Raw genomic sequence first — 27,776 nt, 5'->3', positions numbered from 1 at the left:
CAACAGAGAGAGGATGCAAGTCCAGACTCATCTACCTTTCAGAGAAAAAAGGGAAAGCTAAATGGTGAACGAAGCAAGTCCCAGTATGGTAACAGAGCAAAATCCTCATACTGTGTTGCAGCCAGCAAGCTGTAGCAGGGGAACAGCACGATGCTTGTTTAGGTCTCTGAGGTGCTCCTCTCCTTTCTTTACTGGAGCTTACATGCCATCTGCGGGACCCATGTGACACTGCACTTCAGAGAAGGGTTACCAGAACAGAGTGAAGAAATGCATCTGCCAGCTTAGTTTTGCCAAGAGCAGCACACAGCTGAATAGCAATACATTGAAAATCTGGGTTGGAGGAGCAGGGTAGTTGTTTTCTGGCATAGACATTACAGATGCTTAATAGGCCTTTTGGATGTTCCTGTGCTTCAGCTTTGGTTTAAAAGCATCAGTCTGGTGCCTTGCACAGACTGTGGTACATGAACCACTGGCAGCCTCAGCTTGGACTCTCTCAGTTCTGAACCTAGCAGCAACTGTCTGTGCTCTCTGGCTTCTGCTGCTCTACTACCTTAAGAGATGGACGCTGTCTCAATGCTATGAATAGTAGCTAGGATCATGCTTAAAATCTCCCAGGTCTGTTTCTGTTCCTGTTAAACGATGGCTACGGATGCCTCACCAACAGCCCACCCAGTTACCTAACAGCGTTAATCTCTTTGGAGATTTGACCTCTTCCCCCTGTGTATGCAAGACAGATATATCATGCATATTTACTGATACAAGCCTAAAGAAGGCCTTAAAAATTGAAAGGTTCTCAGAAAAATTTATTTCCATAAATTAAAAATACACACAAAAGAAACAGTGAAATTTTAGATTCACACAATATTGAACAGAAACAAAATGCCAAGAGCATGAAGGAAGCTAATGGCACAAGTGTACAAATTCCCATTGAGCTATTTGTTAACGTGATAGCATCATATAGACTTTTAATCTACAGTTACCATCCATATTCTAGAAGAGCACCTGGAACATAATATACCAAAGGCCCACCTCACATCAAATACAATAAATGAGAACTGCTTGCAGAAAATCACATCCAGCAAGCATCAGAACTCAAATGTATGCAGGCCAGCCAAGCCAGGCAAATGCTATAACATACATTAAGTAGATTTAGCTGCTCCAGTCATAGCATGATGAAAATAAGATATATTTTTTTTCTTTTAATTTTTTTTTAAAGTGATCTTCCTACTTCCCATATCAGCAAATTTAGCCAAGAGCTGCCTGGCTCTGCAAAACTTAGTAGTAAGGGACAGTACATGGCAAAAGCTTTGCAATTCTCAAGCTGCTGTAGTCATCATTCTATGAGCAATATGTACAATGTCTTTCCATGATGATACAAAACAAGTCCTCCCTGGGGTGGCTTCACTTTATGAAAAGGCAAGCGTACATATCCTTCAGCTAGGGAAGTATGCAAGACTCCAAAAGATACATCCTCTATACTTTTTTCTTTCAATTATCTGGGACAGAAGCAGCTGAGTGGCAAATACCTAGCTTTTGCACAGTCATTGCTCCCAGTGTACGAGCAGCAGCGAAAAGGAACAAGGCTGTTCCACCAGTGCTGTAAACAGGAACAGAGGTGGGAAAGGAGAACAGAAAAAGTGCACAAGCATGACTGACATCTGTATGCTGGAGGCGAAGGAAGAGATGCTTTGTCTCAGTTAGCTTACATCTCTGTCATCATACAAATACTAAACCAAAACAAAATAATGCTGTACATTTGCGTTTCCACAAACTAAGGTCTAGGACAAGCTAGGCAACTGCAACATCATTTTGTAACTCCTCCAATTATTGTAAACAAAAGAGAATGGAGTGTTTTCTTTGCTCGCTCTCTCTGCTGTAGCTGTTAAAAGAAAGCTAGAAAGTGTTATTTCAAAGCAATCAGAAACACGACGGAGCAGAGGAGCAGAGAAAAAAAGAAAACCCAAACCAAAATGAAAAACCACAACCCAAAGGAAAAACCCAACACATTTCATGTTTTGAAGCACATTAGAAGTTTGAACTTAGCCTGGACCCAAGTTTCCTCCCTCCCCACCCATATCCTTGCTTCCTTAAAAGCCCCAGTAAGGTTACAGCTCAATTGTGTCACAGCACTAGAAGCCTCCTGTATTAACAGAAGGTGAATGAATGCTGTGTAACAATCCCATTCTATAGCATAAACTCATAAAAATATATATCCCACTCTTCCTACAGCTTCCAACCAGTCAATAATTGGGCTAATAAACCAGTACAGGGAAAGTTTCAAACATTTTTTAAAAGGCAGTAAGCCTTAATTATTTAGGGATTTCTTTCTATAAAAATAAAAGAGTATCAATTGAAATGTTCTCTAGCAGCCCAAATAGGTTAACCAGACCCTGCTGCTGAAATAGTATGTCAATATGTTCAAAGTTTGCATGCCTTGTTATTTTACCCTCAAAACCCAAACACTACTGTAAGTGTGTACTCCTCTCTTCTTCAGTCTTCCTGATTAAAGATACTTAGCCTGCAAAACAAGAATGTAAACTTCTAGGAATCCCAGCACATAAGCTGGGAGCAAAACAAGCTCAGGTTACATTTCTTTTAAGACTCGGGCACACACAGTGTAATAATCCTCTTCCATTTCTCTACTTTCAAAGCTCTGGAATTCAACAGATTGCTTGTTAATTTTTAGTTTTCTGTTCAGTCAGTAACAGAAGCAGCAGAGCAACAGAAGATAACGATGGTATTGCCAGTCCTGCATTTATTGGGACTTTACTAAAAATACCCACCCACTAGATATTTCCTCTTTTGAAGGTAAAACTCTATTATATAGGTAGACAAATAAGAAAGTGCAAGTTTCAAGTGACAAGTGAAAGAAAGAACATACTAATTAAATTTGAGCATCCCAGCAATGACAGCTTTGCCTGAATAACTTCTATAGGCACTAAAGGACAGAAATTACCTGAACTGCAGCTAGCATTCATTTACAATTATGCTTCAAGTAAGTTTAACAGAAGTTATTCCAGAAGGGAGCTCTCTTCCCTCACAATGTATAGCTGAGAAATTGTGCAGTGCTGCATCAGGTAATTACAAACTGCCTTACATAATGAAAAAAAAAAATTCCACATTCTAGGAGGCTCTTTGTACAACACTATTATGTACAACAGTGCTGTACAGAGAATATCTAATTATGAGCTACATAAATTGTAAATCTAAACGGATAAAAAAAAACCTCAAGATGGAAAAAAAATTATTTTCTTCTTGTCATTAAAATCAAGTTGGTATTTTTACTGGAATTAAAAACACTTAAAAATGAGTCTCAAAAGATTCTGCTGGTGTTCCCTGCATGCAGCAGCTCAGCTGAGTTGAACAAAAACCCCTACTGATGTATCCTGCAGCTTAACATCCTTGTCAGCTAATTACCTTTTCTGCTAGAGAAGAGGCTGGCATCAGCCAAGTAGGCAAACACTCTACTATTTGGGAAAAAATAGTACTGGGCAAAAGTTTTCCTTAAAATACTACCTTTTTTTTGAGCTCAGTCATGTTAAAAGGTGTGGTCATGCAGCAAATAAAGAAATATATACAAAGTGCAAGTTATTTAAAGTCTAGTTATGTGGGGCTTCTGCTGCCTGAAGCCAGGAAGGGCACAGAAACTCAGAAGGAACTCTCTAAGTAAACAGAAGAAAGAAACAATTGAAAGCAAACTCAGACAGCTACTTTTAATTATTAAAAAGGTAGTGGTATAAAAAGAATGTCTTTGCTAGAATTCATCTTTATCAAACACCATATCTCTTCTGTCAGGTTGTTCAAAATAGCCATTACAGTAACAACAGCAGACTCAAATGTGCAAATGATCTGGAGTACAGAGTTACAGCATCGCTGAAGGTGCACTACCTCCTCCTTTACACTCCTACTCTACCCTCAAAAGGTGTTTAAATATAATTAAACATTAGCAGTAATTTCCAGAGGTTGGGGAAGAAATGGTAAATTGTACATGGCTGTGTTACACTCAAACATGGACCTAAACAAATCCCTCCAATAGCATTAGGAAAAAAAAAAATAGCACCTTAAAGAGGGTCACAGCCAAAACCTCCTCATCAGATACTAGAACAGAGTGGTAGAGTAACATATGAAGAAGTCAGTAGATTTCTCCCAACAGGACTAAAATACTAAAGGAGCTGATTGGACCCTTTTCAGCTAAATGGCTCCCTCAGATCCTACAGCCTTGGTCCTGCTCAGCCTCCTCTGCAAAAAAGGCTTCAAGGTCCGTTAGCTTCTGTATCAGAAGAGCATCTAACTCTGCATTCTGTAGTGCAGCTTTTTTTGCTCGGGTGAAACTACCCACTGCTTTGATTTTGCCTCGTGTCTTCCTTTTCCGGGGAAGAGTAAAGTCCTGAAACTCTAGAATCCGCTTTCTCTTCTGCTGGCTGACAGAGATCAAGTGTCCATTTTTCTCCTTGGGCTCTTCAAAGATTGTTTCCAAGCTCCTGGTAAAAGCAAAGGATAGAACTCATGAATACTCAAGAAGCAATTAACCACCTTACAAGGACAGGGAGACTGGTGGATTTCTTAACCCAAATAAACACACTTCTAACTTGTACATTTTCAGTCCCTCCACACCTCCTGTAATATATACTCATCTACAGCTTACACCTCCTACAGCAGCACATTACTGGTAGCTAAATAATTTGTTATTGGTGCACAGACAGTTGGATTTAATCTCTTTCTATTGGTATTTCAGTTCAAAAGCGCACTTATAGAATCTTGATTTTATAGAATAAATAGATTTGAACATTAAAAAATGTAGCTGTCCTGATAATCATGCTATACTTGAGGCAGGCAGTTATTCTTAGTATTTTAAAGAATATTTAGTTGCCTTTGAATTTTGAAAAGGTGGAGGCTAAAAAAAGGTGGATGGAGGCTAAAATGAATAAGTAGCTGAAAAAAATAACCAAATCCATTCTTAAACGGCTACAAATTCTTAGTTCGTATTCTATTTCACTGCTTTCCATCCAAACAGTAAAAGATACTATTTGTTTCATTAACTTTCTCTAACACTTTAAACTAGAGCAATTTTAAAAATTTATCTCCCTTTTAGCTTTCAGACACCTTTAATCTCATCTCTCTCTCTCTCCCGCAAAGTAATTTACATTTATCTTAGTTTTCTCATTAGGAAGCAGAACCAACCTGGCTGGAGGAGGGGACTTATAATTCTTGTTTGTGTAAATTTCTTCTAAACTAAATTCTTTCTTCTTAAGCCTGAAAAAGTAATGAACAAATCAATCAAGAAAGAAGAATTTCAAAACTACCTCTCTTCATGACAAGCAGATTTACTAGAAACAAGTCTGGTTTGTGTTCTAAGCTTAAATGCTAACTAATTATGCTTTAACTTAAAATGTAGATTTAGATTCTAATTGGGGATAGGGAGGAATGAAAAATGACGTCGTTAAGTACCTCATTTCATACAGTGTTTTTATAAGGTCTGGGTCAAGACTTGCCATTTCTGCAGAGGTCAATGTTCCCTCTAGCATTCTATGATGTTTTGAAATACTGATGCTCAAAAGAAGAAAGGGAAATCCCTTCACAGGTCACTTTTTTTGTGGAAGCTAAGAAAAGACTGAGTTTAGCAGATGAACATTTTTTCTCTTGAGACTGATTTAAAAAGTCAGTTATTGACACTTAATTGGCAAGCTGATCTCTGAAGAAATGCATTCCTTTGTCAAAGGTGGCACTTCTGTTTGAGACAGAAATGAACAAAATACTAGATGACTGATTGGAAAAGCTTTCTCAATATCTGGCACTGTCATTACCCGTATTTACACTGAACTGATGTTTCCCTAAGACCATATACCACCAAAGAAGGGACTGTGAAGAACACCAACATGATTTGAATTGACAGAACTTCCTTATAGATCACTTCATCTCACTGTGCATTGTAGAATTACTTATTTTCAATGTATGTTTATCAATATGAACTTCTTTTCTTTAGAAAAATCATTCCATTGCAGCTTAGGTTTTTATTTTGCCTAAAACCCAGTCTGTAGTTCATATCCCATAGTCCTTATTTTTCCTTTCTCACTTGAAAAAAGTTATGTTCAAAGACCAATTTCTTTCTTCAGTCTTTTATACAGTTGATACAGCTGTGTCAATCTTTTCTTACAAAGGAAGCAAACATCAGATATCACTCAATGGGGACTGTACAAAATAGTGGTGGTAAGAGAAGCATTTATTGAAATGATTACATTATTATGCAGGAAATGTAAGCAACAGAAGCTAGTATGAGTGCATTTAAAAGATACTGCTCACCTTTTTGGTTTGGGTAGTCCCATTGGAGTCAGGTTAGGGTCCGGCTTAGGAACAGTTTTCCTGATTCGGATCTGTGAGACTTTCTTTGGCCTCTTTTCTGGTTCAGTCTTAAGAAAGAAAAAAGAAAAATAAAAAAAAAAGTTAAAATGAAGGACGTAATGACCATGCTAGTCAATAGAATTCCCTTTTATGTTGAGTATACATTATCTACAGAATAAACATTCCTCTTTGGTTTGCCACCTTCTTTCTGCTTCAATAAAAGAAAGTAACAGCACAGACTAGGACAAACAGCCTCTTTTCAACAGCAGCAGCTTCAGGCTCTGGGGAACTAAGAGTCTGAGATATCTAAAATCTCAAATGAACTCACTTTTTTCAGTTCTGTGTCATCTTGGGATCTAAGACAGGCTGGAACAGAAGCATCAGCTTCATCAGGGGCAGGGACCTGGAGCTCTGATGCCGAAAGCCTGGGGGGAGATAGTGATGATTCTGGAAGCGAGCAAGGCTTTGGTAACGGAAGAGGGAATTCCAGACTGTAACAGAGGAAGAAGCAAACATATGTAGATTAATACCCAACTTATGCTGCAACAGGATTCCATGCTTTCAGATTATCTTCCTAAATTGCAATTTGGCCACAAAAAGCAATGCAGTTCACAGAAATTGCCCAAGTAAGTGAACACTTTCTCCGCTACATACACACAGTCAAAAACTGCTGCAGCCTGCATTGATATTTAAACAAACTAAATTGCCAGTACGTTTGAACATGTAGTTTTAAACCTACTCTCTTCCTTTTTGTGTAGTTAAACAGTTTACAGCTCTATTTAGTAACTAAGGATAGAAAGTGACTAATCCTCCTTTTCTGCCAGCAAGTGTCTTTGACACAACTATTAATTTATTACTTTTTGTTCACAGATAAATTTAAAAGATAGCTTTTAATATCTGCCATCCCAACACTGAAAAAGAATAGAAGGAAGTTTCAGCACCTAACGTCCAGTTGCTAAGGCAGAAAGAACCAAGTAAGGAAACTTCTATGGTTTCACATATTCATTTCATAATAAGTGGCACAAGGAGTAATGGTTTTAAAATAGTGGGGAGTAGATTTAGATTGGAAATTAGGAAAAAATTTTTTACAATGTGAGTTATAGAACACTGGAACAGGTTGCCCAGAAAGGCAGTGGATGCCCCATCCCTGGAAACATTCCAGGCCAGGTTGGACGGGGCTCTGAGCAACCTGATCTGGTTGGGGATGTCCCTGCTCCTGGCAGGAGGGTTGGACTAGATGGCCTTTGAAGGTCCCTTCCAACCCTAACCATTCTATGATTCTATGATTCTAATATGATTGCAAGTAACAGAATTGTTCTCTGCACTGATTGACATGGTGTTTGCATTAATACCCCTCCACACTTCTCCATTACATGATCCAGTCAGTTTCCTTCCCTGACATTTTAATCAGAAAGCTATTCTTGAAGTGAACTGTCAAAAGCTGAAAGCCGAAGTGACATAAACAATATATTTCCGAGAAAGCTTATGATCCCACTACTCGGAATAAATATCAAAGTCTGAGAGACTCACCGTATCTCATGACCTGCAGTCTGTAGTGCTTCTACACTCTGTACAGGTAAGTGCGGTAACATGGCATAGCTGGTTCAAAGGAAAAATGAAAAAACAAAACAAAAACCAACAAAAAAGACAGATAGAAATTAGGTCTACACTATAAAAAAGATGAGGGAAAAATATTAGTATGAACTAGACTGTAAGACAAAAAATGGCTAATATCAGTAATGAGAATTAAAGACAACAACCATACCAGAGCAAGCCGCATCTGCCATTTAGTCCACTAAGTTTCACTGACAGCTTGTTATGGAAATATTCCTACTTTCAAACGGTAGTTATGAGAAAAGGAAATAAGAGTACAGAAGGAGAGGGAGACAGTATTAGTCTGAAAGTTGTAATTATTTCTATGAAAGTCTATATTCAAAACCCCCAAAAACTTTGACGGATTTGGCTACTAAATTAAAAAAAAAGCACATAGTGGCAAGAGTAACAAGTAAAAGGAAGGATTTCCATATGATTAACTCTCTGTTGTCTCTAACTCCCACAGCCTTACTTGAATATTCTTAATTGATTGGAATAACCAAAGACCTTTCCATAAGAGTTGGTAATTACTGTAATTCTGTGGCACAGCAGCTCTCAGTCCTTTAATAGTAAGCTTTATTTTTGTGGCCACACTATTAATAACAGGGAAAAAAAAAATAAGTCAGTTTTGACAGCTTTTATTACATTAAACAGCAAATCTGGTACTTGCTGTTCTCCCAAACTAGCAACTAAATATATTTCACTGTTCTAAAGCAAAGAAGTTACAGCCAGACTGGAATGCTACAAAATAAATGAAAACCAGCCATGTTGGCAGCACCGATTAAGTCCAAATATAAGGAGGTCAGAAAGACTCATTCCTTGTGTCTGTCATTTAATATCAGAACTATAACTGAACTTCTTTCAGTGTTCCACTCACTATCCCAACACTAGTGCAGCCCACATCAACAGTGCATCAGAGTCCTCCGTGCTAGAGGCAGAGCCTACTGTTTTATGTAATAATAATAATACAAATACAAGGAGAGAAAAAACCCCACCACTTTAAAACGTTTGAATCCCAATAAGCATTAATTAGAAAAAAATATTACTGGCAGTGGAAGTGACAGAAGAGTTTTAGGCAGGAAAACTACTCTAGTTCTCTAATTTAAAGAGGACAAATGTCTTCCAGAAGAAAATGGCCTGCAGAGAACTTGGAGTCACTTTTTGATTTGTCTGATTTTTAACTATCTTACTCAAAACAGGCAAAGACTTTTGTCATACTGGAAGCTGAAAATGCTTTTGTACTGCACCAAATATACTTCTTGTATGCTTGTATTTGTATACCAAGCATTTATTTAATAGGAGATTTTTTTCTAGTATACATACATTTAAGAGAGATATACTGAATTATCCTTTAAAAGAATAAATATTATTTGATGAGAACAGGCTGTCCATCTTCAGCAAAATGGAACCTAAAATAGCGTTAAATATTTAAAATGTTAGGTTTTGTTCTTTATGTTGCTTTATAGCTAAACCTTTAACATTAATCTTTGCTTAACTGTTCTAAGAATAGAATTTATTTGCTGCACTTCTTTAAACTTCTGCAAACATTCTTTTCAGCTCACTGCATGCTACAATAGCTTCACTTTGAAGAAAATCTGAGTGGGGCAGAAGAATTAAGGCTACCTCATACACATATCTGTAAGGTATCTTACAGAGAAAACAAACTGAGTTTTAGACTATTTTAACTTTGGATTACTTTTCACTTGCAGTGATAAGGTTTGATTTGGCTTCTCTCTCTTTGGGATAAAGATCATTCATAGCAAAACATTCAGTTTTCAAATTACCCTTTACGTCAATAAATTAAATCCTCTTATACTTTAGCTAACTGGATATGCTGTAACAAGCTGCTAGGAGTCTGCAAGACTTAAGTATGGGAGAAAACATGAAAGTGTAAGTCAGCTCTGATCTCCCAGTCCAAGGATAACATGCCTCAACAATACAAAATAATAATTCACCTCATACACAGAAGTAACTTTTAAAAAGGTGGGGGTTTTTTTCGTGGTTTGTTTGTTTGTTTGGGGTTTTCGGTTTTGTTGGTTTTTTGTTTTTTTTTTTTGTTGTTGGGTTGTTTTGGTTTTTTTTAAGAATGACAACAATGTCTTATTTTTAAGTTTAGTGCTCAAACTGTAGTTTACTGGTATGATTACTTCCAGAGTACTAATCTGTACACTAGAAAATTCAGACTGATATATTGACTCATATGAAAAAGAATGCAGGTCCAATAGAATGTGCTGGGAAGCTCCCTATGCAATTATTCAATTTGTTTCATTTGTTTAGTGCAGACAACTCCCAGAATGGAGCAGTACTTTCACAAGCTCATTCACAGCTTCAGTAGACATCAGAATTTATACTAGCAAGGGATATACTCAAACTTTTAGGTATGTTATCCATTTACACAAAGCAAAACGCAGCATTAGTTATCTGGCAAGATTTTCAGTTATACGTACGTCAAGTTATGACATAAGATAAGCCAAATTCAACAGTTCTCTAGAGACTGTCATATACAACAAAAGAATTAAGCAAATCGACTTCTCTACAGTGCTCCCGAGTCCAGGAATCTCAAGACTACCAAATCAGGGACTGAACTGCCCTAGGTCACTGAGGCATAAAGGGCAAAATCTTTGCTCAAGAGCATGCAAAAATCCTGTAACAGAGCTAGAAACCTTTTATCTAATTCTGTCTCTTACTAAAAAGACTTCAAATGCTGATAGCAAAGTTAAATTAAATATACAGAGCAGATTTTAGTCTTCTTGCCACTCATAACGGGAATGACACTAAAATTCAATACCAGCCTGAGCTGGAGCTACACTTGCTTGTTACAACACATCAGGCACATGCTATCAAAAGGCACAGCATACATAAAGAGGTTTGAATTACAATAGAACAGTCATGGAATACAATTAAAAATTTAACTGAATGCCACGCCCCACCCGTTAGAATTCTTCCTGATCTGATACTGAGCATTTTACAGTGGTTCCAAGTGGCACTTGTGGATCAGACCTCTGAAAAAAACTTTCCTACCTCAGAAATCCAGTTGTTCTGCAGTCACTCTGAATAGACCTAATGAAGTAGCTCACCTTTCTGCAATATATATTCTGATGCATGGAGTGTATATTTTGCAAGGGAGAAGAAAATAGAGTTAGCCATTCTGCCAAAACGGAATAGTATTAAAGAAGTGAAGGCAAATATATTTAAATTCAGCTAACAGACTGTTCCATAGGGAAGAATCTTCCATGTTGAGCCATTTTTGGAGCAGAACGTGTAGATTTGGAACAGGGGAAACTGACCCTCCACCGCAAGCTGCAATTACCCTCTCCCTCCCAAAAAGGGGCAAGTACATACCCTATACATATTTAATCTCAGAAGTAAGTTGATGGGTTTTACCTGTTCTCGATGCCCACACTTGGCTGCCACTTGCAGTGACTGGAATGGAGAGGAGTGATTTCGGAGGAATGGGCAGAGGGACCACGCTGACTCCATATGGATAGTACCCTGCCCAATGAGTATGGCAATGAAGAGACGAGGTCATCTGATACAGAGGTTGGATACCTTCCCCCTTTCAAACCCTGTGCGAATTGTGATATAAATAGTCTCTGGATGGTAGGAATATGACTGGTTAAGTTTCTTCTTCTTGTCCAAATCCTGTAACATCCAGGGGAAGAAAGTGCTAACACTGTGTGAAAGCCAAGCATGGAGCAACCTCCTCTTCTTTCAGCTATGGCATTTCTTCCACGGTCAGGATGAAGGGCAACAGCCCTTGGAGTTGTTACAAAGAGAGAGGAATGCAGCTCGTTATCTAGACCGGAATGTTCCTTGAAAGCAGTTGTATCTGAACAGCTCTGAGACAGGAGAAAAGAGAAAGTCCACTTTGAAGGTGGTGCTGGCATTTCTCCCAAAACTGGGCTGTGATGTACAGAGTGCTGGGATGTAACCCCTGCGAGATCTGTCACAGGACTGGAGTCCAATTTTATGTGAAAAGAAATTGGGAAACCTGTGGTATCCAAGAAAGAGGTTGGAGGCTTGTGGCTCAAGTCTGAAAAAACTATTTTGGTAGATTCTACAGGATAAAGTGCCAAAGGCTGAAAGCTGAACATCTTGGTGCACCAACTGTCAGCCCAGCGTGAGTGTAAGTTCCTGTTAACACAAGAAAAGGCTTCCAATAGATTTTTAGATCTACGTTGGCTGTACCTCTCAGCCACGGGAAGAATTTCAGAAGAATATGGCAGAGGTTCTAAGTTATGGGTACTTTTGGCAGGTGCCAAGAGTTTGCTAGCCATTGCAGACAGCTTGCTCAACAATGCTGATTCTTTGGTACATTTCCTAAATTTCAAGCTGTTCAACAAACTGCACCTCTTGGCCCTCTGCCTTGGCATGTGCATGAGTCTCATAGCTGTTTCCGCTTCCATTGTTGGTGCTTTACATGGCAAGCACAATGATTTGAGAAGTGTGTTTTCCTGCTTAGGGAACATTTCTGTAGGAATCTGAAAAAAAGGTGAATTTTTAATTTTTTTGCTTTTTCTTACAGTTTTTAGCTGGTATGATGTGGAAACTTTTTTGCATGTCCTTCCAGGCTGTCTTTTTAATGGAAGAGGTCCTCTTAGTTCATTTGTACTTCCAAAGGCACCAGGGATTCCATCATACCCTAAATTAAGGTTCAGGTTTTCCATTTCTGAATCCTGAGTCTTCAAAAACTGTGAACTAATAGTATCTGTGGTAATCTTTGGCCTTTTGACTTCTTGTAAAGTGCTATATAGTTTATTTTCACTGCTTCTGATGGCAAAAGTCTCCACTGAAGGACCTTCAAACTTCATATTTCTTGATGTCACCAACTCATTTGAAGAACTGCGTAAGAGTTCAGAACTGTGCAATGAACTTGGTTGCAGTGTGATTTTTACCTTCTCTTGGTATTCTGACTTCTGTTCTTGTTGTGCCTTGTCTGACAGATGTACTCCTGTCTTTTCATACTTCTTCTTTCGTTTAAGTACCTGACATTTCTCTATTTGATCAAGTCTCTCTGAACCTAAAACCTCATTTTCTTTGCAAACTGAATGAGTTGGTATAGTGCGCCGGCCCTCTGTAATCTTCTTTACGTTATCTGTGCTCTGTGCATTTAATTTGTAAGGCACACATACTTCACTACAAACCACACGGTCTGGGGATGAATCTTTGCAACTGTTTGATAGTATACTCATACACGGATAAAATGTGGGTGTTGTATTATACTGCAGTTCTGGTGAAGTTTCTGCATCATATGCATCTTCAGCTTGACAATCACGCAGAGTTTCTGAAAGCAGACTGGTACTTGCTACGTTTGTAAGCTTTGTAGTATTTTTTCTTTCTTTTGAAAGATTATTTAAGTTAGATTTTGGGATTTCTTCCAAAACCTTCTCATACCTTTCAGTACTGAGAGGGACTATTTTGCTACCAGACTCTTTTGAATCTTCTAACAAGGCCCATAGACAATCTTGTCCATCAAGAAAACAATCTATGGGCAACTTTTTCCTAGGGGCTGCTTCTCTTCCCACCTTCTGTTCCACACATGTATTCTTAAACTTCTCTCCACAGTGAGTACTTTTTGGTGAGGTCACATTGATGTCTTCTACAGTTTGGATGTCAAACTTTCCAAAATGGGATGGACGTATATCCTTTTGAGCATCAGTTTCTTTACCAGGCTCAAATGTTAACTGCGGGCAAGAGTTAGTTAAGATTGATTCTGTTCTCAGACTTTTGTTGTTTTCCGTCTCTGAAAGCACATTCCTATTTTCTGGCTTATATGAGAGACTCCCATGAATTGATGAGAAAGGCAAAAATTGGGCACTAACTGTATTTTCCTTCATCTTTGGCAAAGATTGCTGCTTTTTGTTTCCTGCAAACACAAGCTCTGCTTTCTCTTTCGCACATTTGATGAAACAAGCATGCTGTGAGCAATGTGATTTGCTATCAGAAAAGCTTTCTTCAAGAGTTCCTTTAACTTCTCTTTCACATCCGTTCTCATGTTCTTTTAATTTGATTGTCTTCTCTTCAATTAGATCACTGACGGAGTCCACGTATTCTGGATAGTCTTCATTTCCTACACCATTTAAAGAGTCCAAATCTACTACATTCTCGTTTGGAGTTCCTTGAAAACTGTCTTCTCTTGCATATTTATGAACTAACAACAGCAGGTTGTCACCTGTTTTTAACAGTATCTCTTCGCTTTGACTAGAGCCAATCGATATTTTGGTTTCTTCCACAGAAGCAACTGTAGTTTGTAAGCCCATGTTCGGTTGTTTGTTTAAACTTTCTAAATGTTGCTTGCTGATTGGAACGGGGTCATCAAATTCACTCTGATGTGCAAGACACTGATCTTTCATTGGAAGAAGGGTCTTTTCTGTTTGGCTGGCATGTTGTCTTTGAATGTTCCTGTTACTGAGTAACAGACATGAGTCACAGATTGAAGCACTGTACTCAGAGGGATTAGCTGTGAGCGATGACATTTCCTTCTTCTCATATGTGCCTAGTTCTCTCTTCTTTGGGCCTAACGGAGAGTTGCAAAATCCAAAATTATGAACACAGGTTTTTTTGTTCAAATATTTGACTAATAGCTGTTCACTAGATTGATCCTGATTGCCTTCAGGAGCCTTTGGAGAATCCACAGTTCTTATTTTAGCAAATTCATTTATCTGGAGAGCACACATGCCAATTTGTTCTTTTGTCTCATCTCCGTCACAAACAATTTCACTGCCACCTGCTACTTTACAGAGATCAAATTGTTTCATAGTCTCCATATTCTTATTAGAAATTTCATCTCCTACCAAGGTAGCAATAGACTTCTCTGCAGTATAAGCTGAGCAAAACATGTTATTTGCTGTGGAAATGTCATTTATCCTATGCAGATCTACACTTCTGTTGTCCCAGTCATCTTCACAAGGAAGCGATCCACAAGCCAAAGGGAAGCATGCTTCTGGAAAGATGTTTGACTTTTCACTATTACATCCAGCTGAAGCTTCTCCTTCCAAATTATTGTTTTCTTCAATCTTATCAACCTCAACATTAAAAGAATTACTGTTTGGTAGAACATCATCTACCTGTGTACCTCCTGATAAAATACAGGAAGTACTGGCAGCTGTACACTGGTCTTTTATACTCTGATTATTACAATTCCATGTGTCACTATGTTCATTTTCTAAACCAGTGACCACACTCTCTGTATTTCCTGCTGAAGACTTCATATTCTTTTGGGAAATTTCGCTTGTCATATCAGAGTTTTCAAAAGTCCTGGAACTTACTGAAGACTTGAATTTGCCTTTAGGAAGCACAGTTTCCGTGACTTGTTCCCTTGTTGTTCCAGAAGCACCAGCTGATCCGTTTCCAGACAGATTATCCTGAGCCTTGTCCCTTCTTGAAACTTCATTAGCAGTACAAGGAGGATGCTCATTACGATGAAGTTGTCTTGATTTTTGTGCAACAGGAGGTAGAGTTATATTTAATGTATAAATCAAACTAGTTTCTTTGCCAGTGGACAAACTGTCATTACTATTAGCTTCTGTAGCTTCAGCTAAACTGCCAGCCAACTCTTCTGATGTTGCATTACTCTCAGACTCCTTTTCAAGCAGTTGTCCCTCAGGTGAATCTTCTTCTAGCTTGGTACTAAGATTCAGATAGCTGTGGCTACTGGGAGGAGAAATTTTACTGGAGGTATTATAAAAGCATAAGTCTGTCTGTCCAATTTCATGGGAAGCAATGTGGCTTGTTTCCATCAATAGACTATTTTCTTTTATATCATCCTTGCATAGATCACTGACAGAGAATTGCCACTGGTCTTTTTTCAATTTATCGCCTTCTGTTGGGACAATTTTAATTTTTTCTTTTGAGAACTCCTCAGGAGATGAAGCAACAGAACTAAAAACTGAAGAATGACAATGCTCAAAATTAGCACCCTCTTGAGCTTCAGGCCATCTACAAACTTCGACGTTATCTCCCACAGCAAATTTTCTCTGGACTTCAGCAGCTTCTTCAAATTCAGAGCTGTATGATCTACCTATCCTAGCACTTACTTCCCCATGATCAATTTGAGCACTAGATAATCCTTTGCTCCTTAGCTCTGACATCTGCTCTACTGGTATGGATGTGGAGGTTTGATTTTCTACAAACCCAGTTCCATCATCATCATGAGCCTGACTTTCGATGGTTTTGGGAAGATACTTTTTGGGGACTTCATTGATAATTTCATGGACTGCAGTACTATTGTTTTCTAGTGACATATTTCTGAAGTCCAGATAATGGCTGCTTTTCAGAACCGAACATAAAACTTCAGAACTTTTTATGGAGTGTGTTCTACAGCTTTGTACTGATGACAACCTATGAGGTTCATTATGTTTAGGTACAGGACCAGTACAGAAGTCATGAACATTGTTTTCTTCATCCTGCTGATAAGTCTGGCAATTAGCAAGTGATGTTCTCAATTCATTAAGCCGATTTTGTCTGGGTAACTTTTCTTCTCTAGTCTCCAAAATAGATACAACATTACCCTCTGTTCTCAATGGCATGGCAGCATGGGCTTTCAACCCATTATATTCATTTGTTTCTTGTGGATGCTCTGTGGCTGATTCAATGTCCATGACTTTTAAAGGCTCTGAAAAATCTAACATGCTGGTTTCTGAAACCCCAGCTCTGGCCATGACTGTGTCTACGTCTGGGCATTCATTGCTCTCAGGTGGAAGACCTTTACTCACTCTGACATTCCTGTATCCTGCTTTACTAAATATCCTAGTCCCATGAGCCTTCATACCTTGTACTTCTTCAGCGAGCTTTGGCAGAGTTTCAGCTGTCACCTGAACATTTGCTTGGTTTTCTTCTGTGTAAGAAAAAATAAAGCAAATCAGAACTGTATATTAAATTTAGCAGGCATTCAGCTTACAAAGTGCCTCTTAGTATTGTACACAATATTGTGTACAGTGTTGGTTACCAAAATGTTTTTAAAAGTGAGACTTAATGCTAGCAATTCTACTACAAGCCTTTCGAAGAAAAAACAAACTACACTACCACAAACAAATGCAGTCCTTTTCAATACACACATTCCCCATGAACAGCAGGCATCCAAAGACCTGTATTTTTCAGATCCCTCTGGTATCGAGCTAGGTGCAATGCAGGTCCCATAATTCAATACAGATGAAGTCACAGCCAAGTCATAATGCTTATTTGTAATATCAAAGCGCAACATAGCTGGATACTTCATCTGCTCTGTCCTATAAATATGGCTGTGCACTGAGTCGCCATTTCTGTTTCTTCTTCCTTGAAAGCATTGTCAGCAAGTCATCCATAGGAAGGCAATGCATATCTCATTCTGTCCAAGCAATTATGATTACTAATAAACTTCTTTGTAAAATCATAAAGAAGGCGCTAATTAAAAAAAACCCTGCAGTTACTGTAGAATATTTTCACATTCAGAACTTTACAAAGAACTTATTAGCTCAGACTTCTGCAAATCTTTCTCATATTTTCTACAAGATGGCATTCTTCAAGTAAGTACAAGTTTTTGTTATGAGAGCATGGAGGGTGAAAGAAAATAATCACTAGATGCAAGCAAAGTGACCAAAGTATTTTGAGCTAGAAGATTATGGATCATAATGAAACTAAGAATTAGTTTTGTTGTCCTCTTCCTTTAGATTCTGCAATTTTTTTATTTTTAAAATATTAGAAAATTAATTACTCATACTTTTTCACATCTTTGCTACTACTGCTCTTGTATAATCCAGCTTTGAAACAAAAGGCAAAAAGCATCTGCTATTAATAAAAGCTTCTGCTTTGGGGTAAATAAGTATTTGAATTAAATAACTAAAACACGTCTTGTACATAAAAGGTCTTCAGGAAAGTTCACATGCTGTCAGGAAGAAGCAGAGGATTACATTTTCATATTGTTCTAGCTATGCAAGGTAACAGTTTCTACTGTAAAGGAAAATAAATGAGCTATCTCACAATCACTCATCAATTTCAAATCAACAAAAAGTAATCTGTGAGAGAAGCAGGGGGCAGGTAGGGATGTACAACTAAAATATGCACCTGTGTTCTTCTGAGATCCTGGTATTTCAGTGCAACAGGTTCTTGCAGACTTCACCTCATGCTGGTTTAAGTGAGGGTCCTCCTGAAACAAGACAGAGGCATCACTGGAGACTGATTTTCTGTTATGTTTAGCATGTTGCATGGACTGCTCAGCTAGGTTAGTTCTGAGTAAGAAAACCACCAAGAAACCTCAGATCGGCTCTTGCACAGAGGCAGCCTTTGCATTGCAAGTGGTTCACATGAGCACTCGTCATTCCTTTCTGGTCCTACCAATCACTGTCACTTCACCATTAAACAATGATGCACCAGGAAAGATTTGTATTTAGCAGGAATGAAGTCTTGCGATGCAAGCAGCTAAAATGTAAGTAGCTTAAAATACAAATTGTCGCAAGTTTGAATCAGAAGAATAATCCAGTCTATCTCGTCTCCAAACCATTACTGTGTACCTCTGGTAAGATGCATGCATTTTCTGATCTTTATTAGAACTTGTCTTCTACCTCTCCTTTCCCTGGCCCAAAAACACAAACCCAGGGACAACCTAGGCCTGCTTACAAAAAAACCCCAAGCCAAACCAAAACAAGACCCCACAACCAACTACTTGCATTTTGAAATGTGTGAAAATTCATCTTGGAAAACGGAATGACCATGTAACATTTAATTAACTTTATTTTCACAAACCTTCAAATAAATCAGATATCAAAATCCACAGTTAAAACCACAAAGTGTTTTAGTATTATGCACCATCCAGTAATTAGTGTAAAACACACACCTATGCACCTTATCCAGATATTTCCTGGCTGTTATGTGTTCAGTCGCAACACTTTTTTTCTCCCCTATCTTCTTCCAGTGTCTGTGAAAACTACTTAAAAACTAAAGAAAACTGATCAAGAAAGTCACAAAAAAAATAGGTTTAAGATAGAGAGTTTTGTGACTCTTCAGGTTTTAACAGAGTATTATTTGGCACATTTTTCAGCAGCTTTTGCCTAGAAATAACATTTTTATCACCAGTGTTTGCCAGAGGGGCGGGAAAAAAAAAAGCCATGACCATGCAAGTCTCTTGTTTTGAAAGAGGAAGCTAACAGTGATTTCCTAATTACAAACAGCAATTCTAAAAATGAAAAATAATCTTTATTTTTAAATTGAAAACTGAAATACTAAACTAGAACCCTCCATAGCATTATAATACTATTACCAGACTGAAATAACTATTATTTAGTGGTTAGTACCTTGACTGGGGATGACGGTACTGGCAGAACATGCTGTACCCACAAAACATGGACTCTGGGCAAGGACATTTTTAAGTTGTTTCTCTTCTCCCTTTCAGTCACCAGTCAGTCTTGTTCTTAGTTCTGTTACATACCTGCCTCACACCATTCCAGCAGCATCTAAGAAAGTGAAAAGCTTGATATTTTAAAATCCTGCTGGTCTACTGAAGTATAGGCAATTTTTTTACTGGACTGTCTTTATCCAAATAATGACTCGCATGCCAGAAGACACAAATAATAAACAGCAAGCTACGTGGACAAAGTCCCCTGCCTAGTCACTCTAACCTAAAATTCAAAATATCACACAGGGATGAAGTTTTGCATTTGCTTACTTGTTTTGACCAACTTTCCCCAGGAGTTAAAGCACAGCCTTCAACATTAAACTCCTCAGCATCTTGTGCTTCTGTGTCTTCTTTCCGGTATCCATCACTAGAACAGTCTAGTTTCCTAAGCTTTCTTTTTTTGTTCTTTACATCCTCTTCAAGGTCTCCAGCCTTTAGTAGTTCTTCCGTAGGAGATGCTGCTGGCCCATGAGAAACCACCTTGAACGTATCACCCAAATCCTCCGTCTTCTGGCAAAAGTTTTCTACTCCAGAAGTCCTATGATGCTCAGCTGACAGACTGTCACTGTGTGCTAGCACCGGTGTTGAAACATCAGATTTTGCATCTAATCCAACATTAGGCTCCGATACAGCCATAAGTTCAGTGGGGACGTGCTCTGGCAGTCCAGTGTACAATTCCTCTATTACAGCAGACACAGAAGAATCAAGGAGAGATTCCACCCCAGATGATAGCATCAGGGCAGCTGAAGGTCAGTTATCCTGAGCTTTTCACAGTTTACCCTAAAAATAAAAGCAATGTTAAATCAACATAGGTAGGACTAATCTCCAGATTAAAAGAAAAGCTTCATTCTTCAAGATTCAAGCATATATGTTGAAGAAAGATACTCCCAAATAACTTTTTCAGAAAGGAGCTGAGAAATGTTTGAGCAGCTAAGCAAATGCTTCATTAACAAAAGAAGAGAGTATGGACAAGTAGGTGTTCGCAAGCCTAATTTTCGGATTCAGACATCTCTCTGCTGATATACCCTCATCTCCTGGAAAACCTGAAAAGAGACTGTAAAGCAAATCGCTAGGACTTGTATTAGACTTCCTACTCCTTTGCTAAAACTAAAGCATCATTTGTTTTCCTGTGATTTTCTTAAGTTTCTAACCTTTGGGGAAAAAAAACAACAACTTCTCTTCATATGTTTTCTGCCTCGAAGGAACACTTTCTAAGACATTGTCCATCATACACTGTGCCTCGTAGCTTCTCCCATGTAAGCACCCAACACGCCGTACGTAGGACGCGTTGTGCCAGCACTGCTTTTCCCCAGAGCCCCGGCACCGGCGTGGGACCCTCGTCAGCCCAGGAGCTCGCTCGGGCTCCCCACAGCCTGCTTTGTCAGCGAAAGCGCGCATCACAGCGCAGAGGCGTTCGGACTGACCCGACACGAGTGCTGTCGCCGTAACAGAAACCCTGATGTGAAAATCTCATCTCTCCTGACGATGCATGGATAAACAGGAACGGGCCAAGCCAGGACTCTACAGAAGCATCAGTTGCTCAGTTTACAAAAACACCGGCTTATCAGTCGAGCGTTGATGTCCCGGCTCCTTAAGCACACCCAGCCTGGAAAGAAACAGGTGTCCCCGGTGCCAGCCTTAGGGGAACCCAGGCGGACGGGAAACGATCCGCTTTCCAGCGGCACTGCCCGGCTCCGGCCGCGGTGCGGGCCGCCCCGGCCGCGCTCGCCCCTTTGTTCCGGGCGCCGCAGCAGCGCGGGGAGCTCAGCCCCGGCCCCCTCCTCTCCTTTCGGGGCAGGAGCCCCCGCTTCCACCCCGGACAGCGGCGGCCCGGCCGGAGGCGAGATCAGCTATGCTCGTTCCCAGTGGTCTGCCCCCGTCCCGAGCACCGCACCGCAGGAGGCCGCCGCTCTCGGTAATTATGCAACCGCGGACCCGCCGCAGCCTCCCCCGGTGCCGGCAGGGAGCGGGCTCGGCCTCGCACAGCCCCCGCCGCGTCCGGGCAGGGCAGGGCAGGCCCGGCCCCCTTGGCGGCGGCTCGCCCCCCGCCCCGCCCCGCCCCGCCGGGGGCTCCGCTGCCCAGTCCCAGCCGGCGGCGGGCGCGGGCCCGTACGGGAACCCACCCCCGCTCCGGAGCGCGACGGGGGCCCGCGGCCCCACAGAGCTCCCCGCGCCGCCCCGCTCCCGTTACCTCAGCGGCAGCGGCCGCCGGCCCCGCTCCTGCCCGCACCGCTGCGCCGTTGCGCGCCGCCCGCCCCCTCCCCGCTCACATCATTTCCTCATCCGGGCCGCGCACCCTGCCCAAGCGGCCGTTGCTGTGGCCCCGCCTCCGCTACCGGCCCCGCCGCCCCGCCGTGGAGGTGGCCCGGCCCGGCGCGCGTGCCTCGGTGGTGGGTGTCACGTGACGCGCGCGCGTTGGCCTGGCGGCCCCGGATGCGGAAGTGGCGAGCGCTGCCCGAGGAGGCCGGTTGGGACGGTGCCACTGCGGCCGGCCGCCGGCGGGGGACACGGGACCGGCAGGTCAGGGCCCTGCGCTCGTCCCGCGGCCGCTGGAAGGGGTGGGGCTGCGCTCAGGTCTGCCGCGGGAAGGTCGGCCCGGCTGCGCGGCTGCAGCGGGGTTGGCTGGTCCCGCGGCGGCCGGTCAGCGGCCCGGAGCGATGAGGAGTCCGGGCTCCCTCCGCGCCCGGGGCCGTGCCAGAGGCCCCCCGCTCCCGTTCCCCTGGGGCTTCGGCGCGGGCCGCCGCGCAGCTGCTCCGAGGGGGGACCTCGGGCTTTGCTCGTCTGGCGCCTTTTACAAATGCGCAGGTGAAGAAGCGCGGGCGCTGCCGCGGCCGGGTCGGTGACCCGAAGCGCGGGAGCGCCGGGGCTGTGCGCTCTCCGTTCGGCCCGGGGGCAGCGGCTGCTGGCCCTGCTCGCCTGTGGCCTCCTCCAGCGCTCACGCTCCGCAGCCCCGCGTCTGTTTGTTCCGGACCCATACCCGTTCCACGTGTGAAGGTTTTGTAGAGTTAATTTTAACAAACTTTGGATGCGTGGGTTTTTCCCACCTTGCCTTTGTAGGTCGGTAATCGAATCGACTTTCTGAAAAGCGCATCTGCAAGCTCAGTACTTTAGTCTGTTCGAAAGGCATGCTTTAGACTTCCTCTGCGTTTTCATTTGGTGTAAGAGTACAGTTATAAGTAGAAGAGCTTATTTTTTAATTTAATGTGGCTGTAGTTTTATGAAGCAAACTTTATTCCTACCAATAATTTCCCGTTTAAATGCACTTCTAAAAAGAGTAAATTGTAAAAGTAATATTGAAATATACTTTGCTTTAAATTAAAGTGACAGGAAGAAAAAATGTGGTGGTTGATGCAGGTAAAACAAAGCAATGCAAACTGGTGCCTCTCGCTTACACGTTTGCTTGGCCCTGTACCTCTGTGGTGCTGCTCGCTGCTGGGTGCAGCTCGGCTGCCTCGGGGTGAAACCAGCTCGTTGCAGTTTCCAGTATTTTTGAAAGATGTGGAAAAAGATGCGTGAAAGAGATGGGATGACAAAAATAGAAGATATAATTGGCAGTGGATGTAACTCTGGGTGTTCATTTTAATGCATTTAACACAAGGTTCAGGATTTATCGCTGAAATATAAAAGAGATCATTTTAGAGAGCTCTCTGACAGGAGTGCTGGTAGAAGAGATCATTACTGGACTTTTAGTCTGAGAATTGTTAATTATTACTAAATACATTTAATAAAGCTTAATATTTAATTTGATAAACAATAATTTATCAATATAAAATTACTATTTAATATTTAATAAATTAATAAAATTTAGTTATTAAACTTTGTAGCATGCCTGCCTTTTCAGGTGTGGCGTTCTTTGCTACGTGAGGGTACAAAATCCTTTGTTCATGCGCAGAGTATAGAGAATGGTTTTGTGATGATAATGTAATGGTTTCATTTCCATATTAGATGTGCAAGATGTCTTCAACTGTTTTTACTCAAGGCAGCTGAGAAGAACTGGAATTCAAGATGAGAACTAACAAGGTGTACAAGCTCGTCATACATAAGAAGGGTTTTGGAGGCAGTGGTCAGTATCTCCTGGTTCATAACAATGAGGCCAGCACCCTCTTACTTATTTGAAAGCAATTAACTGATTTATCAATCTTTTTAACAAAACAGTGAAGATGCAATTTTGACGTGACAAGCGGCATTACCAGCCGGAGCGTGGAAAGCTCTCTTTTAGTAGCAAGATACAGCAGAATAGAATTGCATTTGTCAGAACAGAATGAGATTACACCTATAAAATAAAATGACTTTATTCTACTTCTTCCCATTTTATTGAGTCAATTTGCTTTTAACTTTGTATTTCAGTCACTCATACTAAGTGACAGACAAGTCAGTGACTTACCGCTGCGTGTAGATGTGTTTCTGTGTACTAAGAAAAATGTCATTTATTTGGTTGTTTTCTACTTCTAGATGTAAAATAATAGCATGTTAATAAATCTTGCTAAGATTTTATAGCTTTCTACTTTCCTACTGATGCTTGTTATATGAAAGATACAAAATAAGATTTAACTTGTCTGATTACAGCATACTCTTGCTGAACAAATCTTTCATGGAAGTTCTGTGATTTGAAGGAAAAGCTTTTGCCCACAAGAGTGGCCAGGCTGAAGTGGCTGGATGGGAGCACTGTCATGTAGTGAATATAATGTGTTGCTGATGTGTTAATCCTGAGCTGGTGTATTTATGTAGTTGTTATTTACGTTGTATTGCATACAAACATGCAAGCTTCTGTGTTTGGTACATATCTGTTCGTTGCAGTTTTCCTCATTCGTTTCTGTCTTGTAGATGATGAACTGGTGGTGAATCCTAAAGTATTCCTTCAAATCAAGCTGGGAGATGTTGTGGAAATTGCACATCCCAATGATGAATACAGGTGAATTCTCTTTTTGCTGATACCAGTCGTGTGTGGTTAGAGCACTGAAAGGGCGAATTCATGTGCGGTGGCTTCTAGAGTGAAAAGCTCTTAGAGCTGATATAACTTTCTTTGGGATGTTGCCATGGTTTTTTCTGCTTGAAGAAAAATGAAGGAGATAACTATAGCAGGAGCTCATTAAAATATATGGATTTCTTTGTGTTTGGTGTTAGTTTGCTGACCTTTTGTAGGATGAGTAGCACCTGAATGTAGAATCTAAAATCTATTTATCCTTTTCATAGAGCTGCTGTTGCCTAATTATTCTTCCATCCTATAGTATATCCTAGGCAAACTTAAAACTTCCTGGTCAGCTATAAAGCAATAAACCTTCTTATAATGAAGCTGTTCATCCTGCAGCCTGTATCTGAAAAGTAAGAGCGTACTTGTATGAGGTTCTGAGAAGTTCCTATGTGAGTGACTTCCCCATTTAGATTTCCATGTGTACCTGAAGAGTACCTTACAACAGATGTAAAGAACAGGACAGCGTCACAGGCAGAGAGGATGATGTATGAAGTTTTCTAGAAAATAGTAATGTTTCTCTTTAGCTTATCCCGTGCTCCATGTTACTAAATAGTTTTGAGAGAGTGATTTGCTGGAGTAGACTGTTGGTATCTCAACTTGTCTATGTTTTTTCTTTTTTGCATGCCAGTCCCCTGCTTCTACAAGTGAAGTCGCTTAAGGAAGATTTGCAGAAAGGTAAAACTCTAGACTCATGTTATGTGTAGTAAAATCATAGGCAAAGACTGCATGATTCAGCTGTACCTGTGATTGACTAATGCATGTATTTTAACTTTGTAAGAATATCAGTGCTTTGTCTATTTAGGAATGAAAGGATTATAATTTTATCAGAAAATTAATAGCCAATTTCAAATCTGCTTTTGGTTGAGTAATGTGGGGTATGGTTTAGATAAAATTGGCTTTCTAGCCTTAAATTTTTGTTTCTGCATTCTCTGGCTAGCTTTGTATCTTTTCTTCTTGTAGGAATTAATTCAGCCTGAACTTTGAGTTTATCTCACCTGCTTTGATTTTAGTGACTCTTAAATTTGGCAATAGCTGAAAGAAGCTGTTGTCTTTTGTTGATGCCCTGTGTTTCATTACAGTCTCACTGTATTGCTTTTGTGCTTTTAAACTACTTGAAACCTTTTGAGGATGTTCACTTCTCTCTTGTCCTTTCTAATTTTTGTGGCAGAAACTATAAGTGTGGATCAGACAGTTGCACAAGTGTTCCGACTGCGGCCGTACCAGGATGTCCATGTGAATGTTGTTGACCCAAAGGTGTGTAGCTTTTCAGCTTTCTTCATTCTGTCCCTTCACTTAGCTCAAGACAGAGCCCCGTGAATTTCCATCTACAGTGGTTCTTGAAAAAAAGGGGTTTATTTTTTATTGAAAGGTGTTTAGCCTTCTTTCCTAAGAAAATGAGACTTGGGCAGTTGAACTGTTTGTTTGTCATGTGTCTCGTTCTTCTCTCCCTACCATCCTTGCTCTCTTTTTGAAGTCTATGGACCAGCTTCAACACAGCTTGATAGAAATTTAGAAATTACAAATGTATTTCAATTTAAGAAGTTCAGAGTAACCAGGCAGACTTAGGAGAAACAGTAAGTGGCCTCGTCAAAAGGAGAGCCATGACACGGATTTGCATTATTTGACACCGGAGCGCCTTGTAAGAGAGGCAGCTCTTGTCAGTGTCCCAACTGTTAAAAGAGCTTCAGGCAGAGCTTACATTCAGCCCAAGACAAAAACCTTCACAAAACAAGGCTTGCTTAATGTCACGAACAATGGAAGTAATTTGTTTTACTTGTGCTTACAATTTGCCCTGAGACTTGTAGCACAGACTGAGTCCTTGGGCTTTCTCTGGTCACATTGTGCAGTGTCTTGCAGCTCACAGTGGTTACATTCACAACTTTGTCAGTTATTCTGATGGGACTTCCCTTTTATCTTCCGTCTGTTAGGACTATTGACTTGCTTTAGAATGGCCCTGCCTGTAACATTTAGTTCTTACCAGAACAGACTGAAGGGCACTACTTAGAAACAACCAGTTTTTCTTCCATTTCGCAGGAGGTGACCTTGGACTTGGTGGAGCTGACCTTTAAAGATCAGTATATTGGCCGCGGGGATATGTGGCGACTGAAGAAAAGTTTGGTAAGGCCTCTACTGTCCTTACATGTAGAGTGGAGGTTACGTACCTTTTTCTTTGCTTGCTGTAAGAGGAAATAAGCATTTTACGAAATACAGAAAACTGAGGACAAGACCAATGTCAGCAGCTTCTGGGAACTTACACTCTAAGTGGTACATCAGAGTTGGAGAAATGGATGTAAATGAGTTGCAGAAAAAGTTAATCTCTAATTTCCTACTCCATTACAGTGATGTTAATTACTGCCTTGGCCACTGAAAATGCTGTTGAGAGGGGTTTTTTTTTACTTTCTGAATTTTAATGATTTACTACATCTTAAAGGAATTGATGTTCAAGTAGAACTATGCTAAAGTATTCCCTCTCTGTTACTACCACTTAATGAGCAACTATTAGAATATTTTGTTTCAGCATGTATAAAGTGCAGTCTTTGGCTTTTCTAAGTGCAGTGAATTAGACAAATGAACCCAATAAAAGTTCGTATGTATTAAAAACTATTTTCTGTTTTCTGTTGCAGAGGTTCTATAGACTGAGTTAGTAGTAGTAAATATACTCAGTGGTTTTCGTGATCTTATGGCAGAAGTCAGGTGTTTGAGCGTGAATGGGTTTTTTTGTAAACCGATCTGCTCACTCCGAGCCTGCTGTTCTTCTAACACCTGTAACTTTTCTTTCTTAGGTCAGCACATGCGCATATGTCACCCAAAAAGTTGAATTTGCGGGTATCAGGTCAGTGCCTCTTCTGAGGGCTTACTGTTACTTATGACTTTAGATTAATGAGTCCAGAATATTCAACTGGAGAATCTTCTCTGAAAAATCCTTCACATTTTATTGTTCTCTTACTCTTCTGCAGATTTCTATCTGCACTACAGGGTGGGGGAAGGCTTCTGTGTGATTTGAGGTGGAAGAAACTGATAGTAAGACAGCTAGCCATAGTTGTTGCCTCCGATAAATGCCAAATAATTTTCCTTTTACCTCTTATAGTATTTCTCCCCCTTCCCAAGATGTATTAGTAGTTCAGATGAGGGTTACTTCGGTTGCTACTGAGATGCCAAAGAGACAAGGAAATGTGCAGTTGCTGAGACATCTGCATCTGTTTGACATTTTTTGGATTAAAGATCAGCTTTTAACCCTCCAGTCATCCTTGAATGCAGATTTTGGTGGATCCCTTATTTGCTCAAATATTAATTCTCTAATCTTCATATTCACTCTGGCTAGCAAATGTTTTCCACTCTTTTTCTTCCAGGGCACAGGCGGGTGAACTGTGGGTGAAGAGTGAGAAAGTCACTTGTGGATACATCAGTGAGGACACTCGGGTAAGATTTCAGGGAGCAGAGGAAAGGAAGTTTTTCCCTTCCAGTTTCTTGCTGGGTTTCTTTTAATTCTATCTTGCTTGCAGA

The 27,776-nt window shown here is 40.5% G+C and overlaps 2 protein-coding genes across 9 annotated transcripts in view; one reads left to right on the top strand and one right to left on the bottom strand.

Moving 5' to 3' along the window:
* Positions 1-782: 782 nt before the first annotated feature.
* On the bottom strand, positions 783-21,564 carry PRR14L (proline rich 14 like). Of its 2 annotated transcripts, XM_086761240.1 has the most exons (10): positions 21,492-21,564; positions 19,571-20,080; positions 17,974-18,055; positions 16,703-16,768; positions 11,317-15,820; positions 7,870-7,938; positions 6,668-6,830; positions 6,301-6,407; positions 5,182-5,253; positions 783-4,481 (listed from the first exon to the last, which is right to left on the bottom strand). In XM_086761240.1, exons 2-10 carry the CDS (start codon positions 20,033-20,035, stop codon positions 4,205-4,207), a joined length of 5,805 nt encoding a protein of 1,934 aa, XP_086617366.1. In that variant the 5' UTR covers positions 20,036-20,080; positions 21,492-21,564; the 3' UTR covers positions 783-4,204. The 2 variants fall into 2 exon arrangements, with proteins under 2 accessions (XP_086617366.1, XP_086617365.1); XM_086761239.1 differs by lacking the exons at positions 783-4,481; positions 5,182-5,253; positions 6,301-6,407; positions 6,668-6,830; positions 7,870-7,938 and adding an exon at positions 9,997-11,027.
* A 162-nt stretch (positions 21,565-21,726) lies between these two features.
* DEPDC5 (DEP domain containing 5, GATOR1 subcomplex subunit) overlaps positions 21,727-27,776 on the top strand; it is a 46,398-nt gene continuing 40,348 nt past the window's right edge. For 6 of the 7 annotated variants that reach the window (XR_015260487.1, XM_086761897.1, XM_086761894.1 and 3 more), the window contains exons 1-8: positions 21,736-21,820; positions 23,246-23,363; positions 24,125-24,212; positions 24,901-24,947; positions 25,441-25,526; positions 26,307-26,390; positions 27,056-27,105; positions 27,623-27,692. Coding sequence is in view for 6 of the 7 variants with exons in the window: in XM_086761897.1 (XP_086618023.1) it covers positions 23,306-23,363; positions 24,125-24,212; positions 24,901-24,947; positions 25,441-25,526; positions 26,307-26,390; positions 27,056-27,105; positions 27,623-27,692 (483 nt within the window). In the remaining variant the exon portion in view is untranslated. Of the gene's footprint in view, positions 21,821-23,245; positions 23,364-24,124; positions 24,213-24,900; positions 24,948-25,440; positions 25,527-26,306; positions 26,391-27,055; positions 27,106-27,622; positions 27,693-27,776 lie in introns of all 7 variants that reach the window. The other variant, XM_086761893.1, reaches the window with a different exon arrangement.

This window comes from Chlamydotis macqueenii, chromosome 17, assembly GCF_036417535.1.
Source record: "Chlamydotis macqueenii isolate bChlMac1 chromosome 17, bChlMac1.mat, whole genome shotgun sequence".
In the NCBI taxonomy this organism is placed as follows: domain Eukaryota; kingdom Metazoa; phylum Chordata; class Aves; order Otidiformes; family Otididae; genus Chlamydotis; species Chlamydotis macqueenii.
Note: the sequence above shows the minus strand (reverse complement) of the source record. Positions and strands in the feature narration are given on the sequence as shown.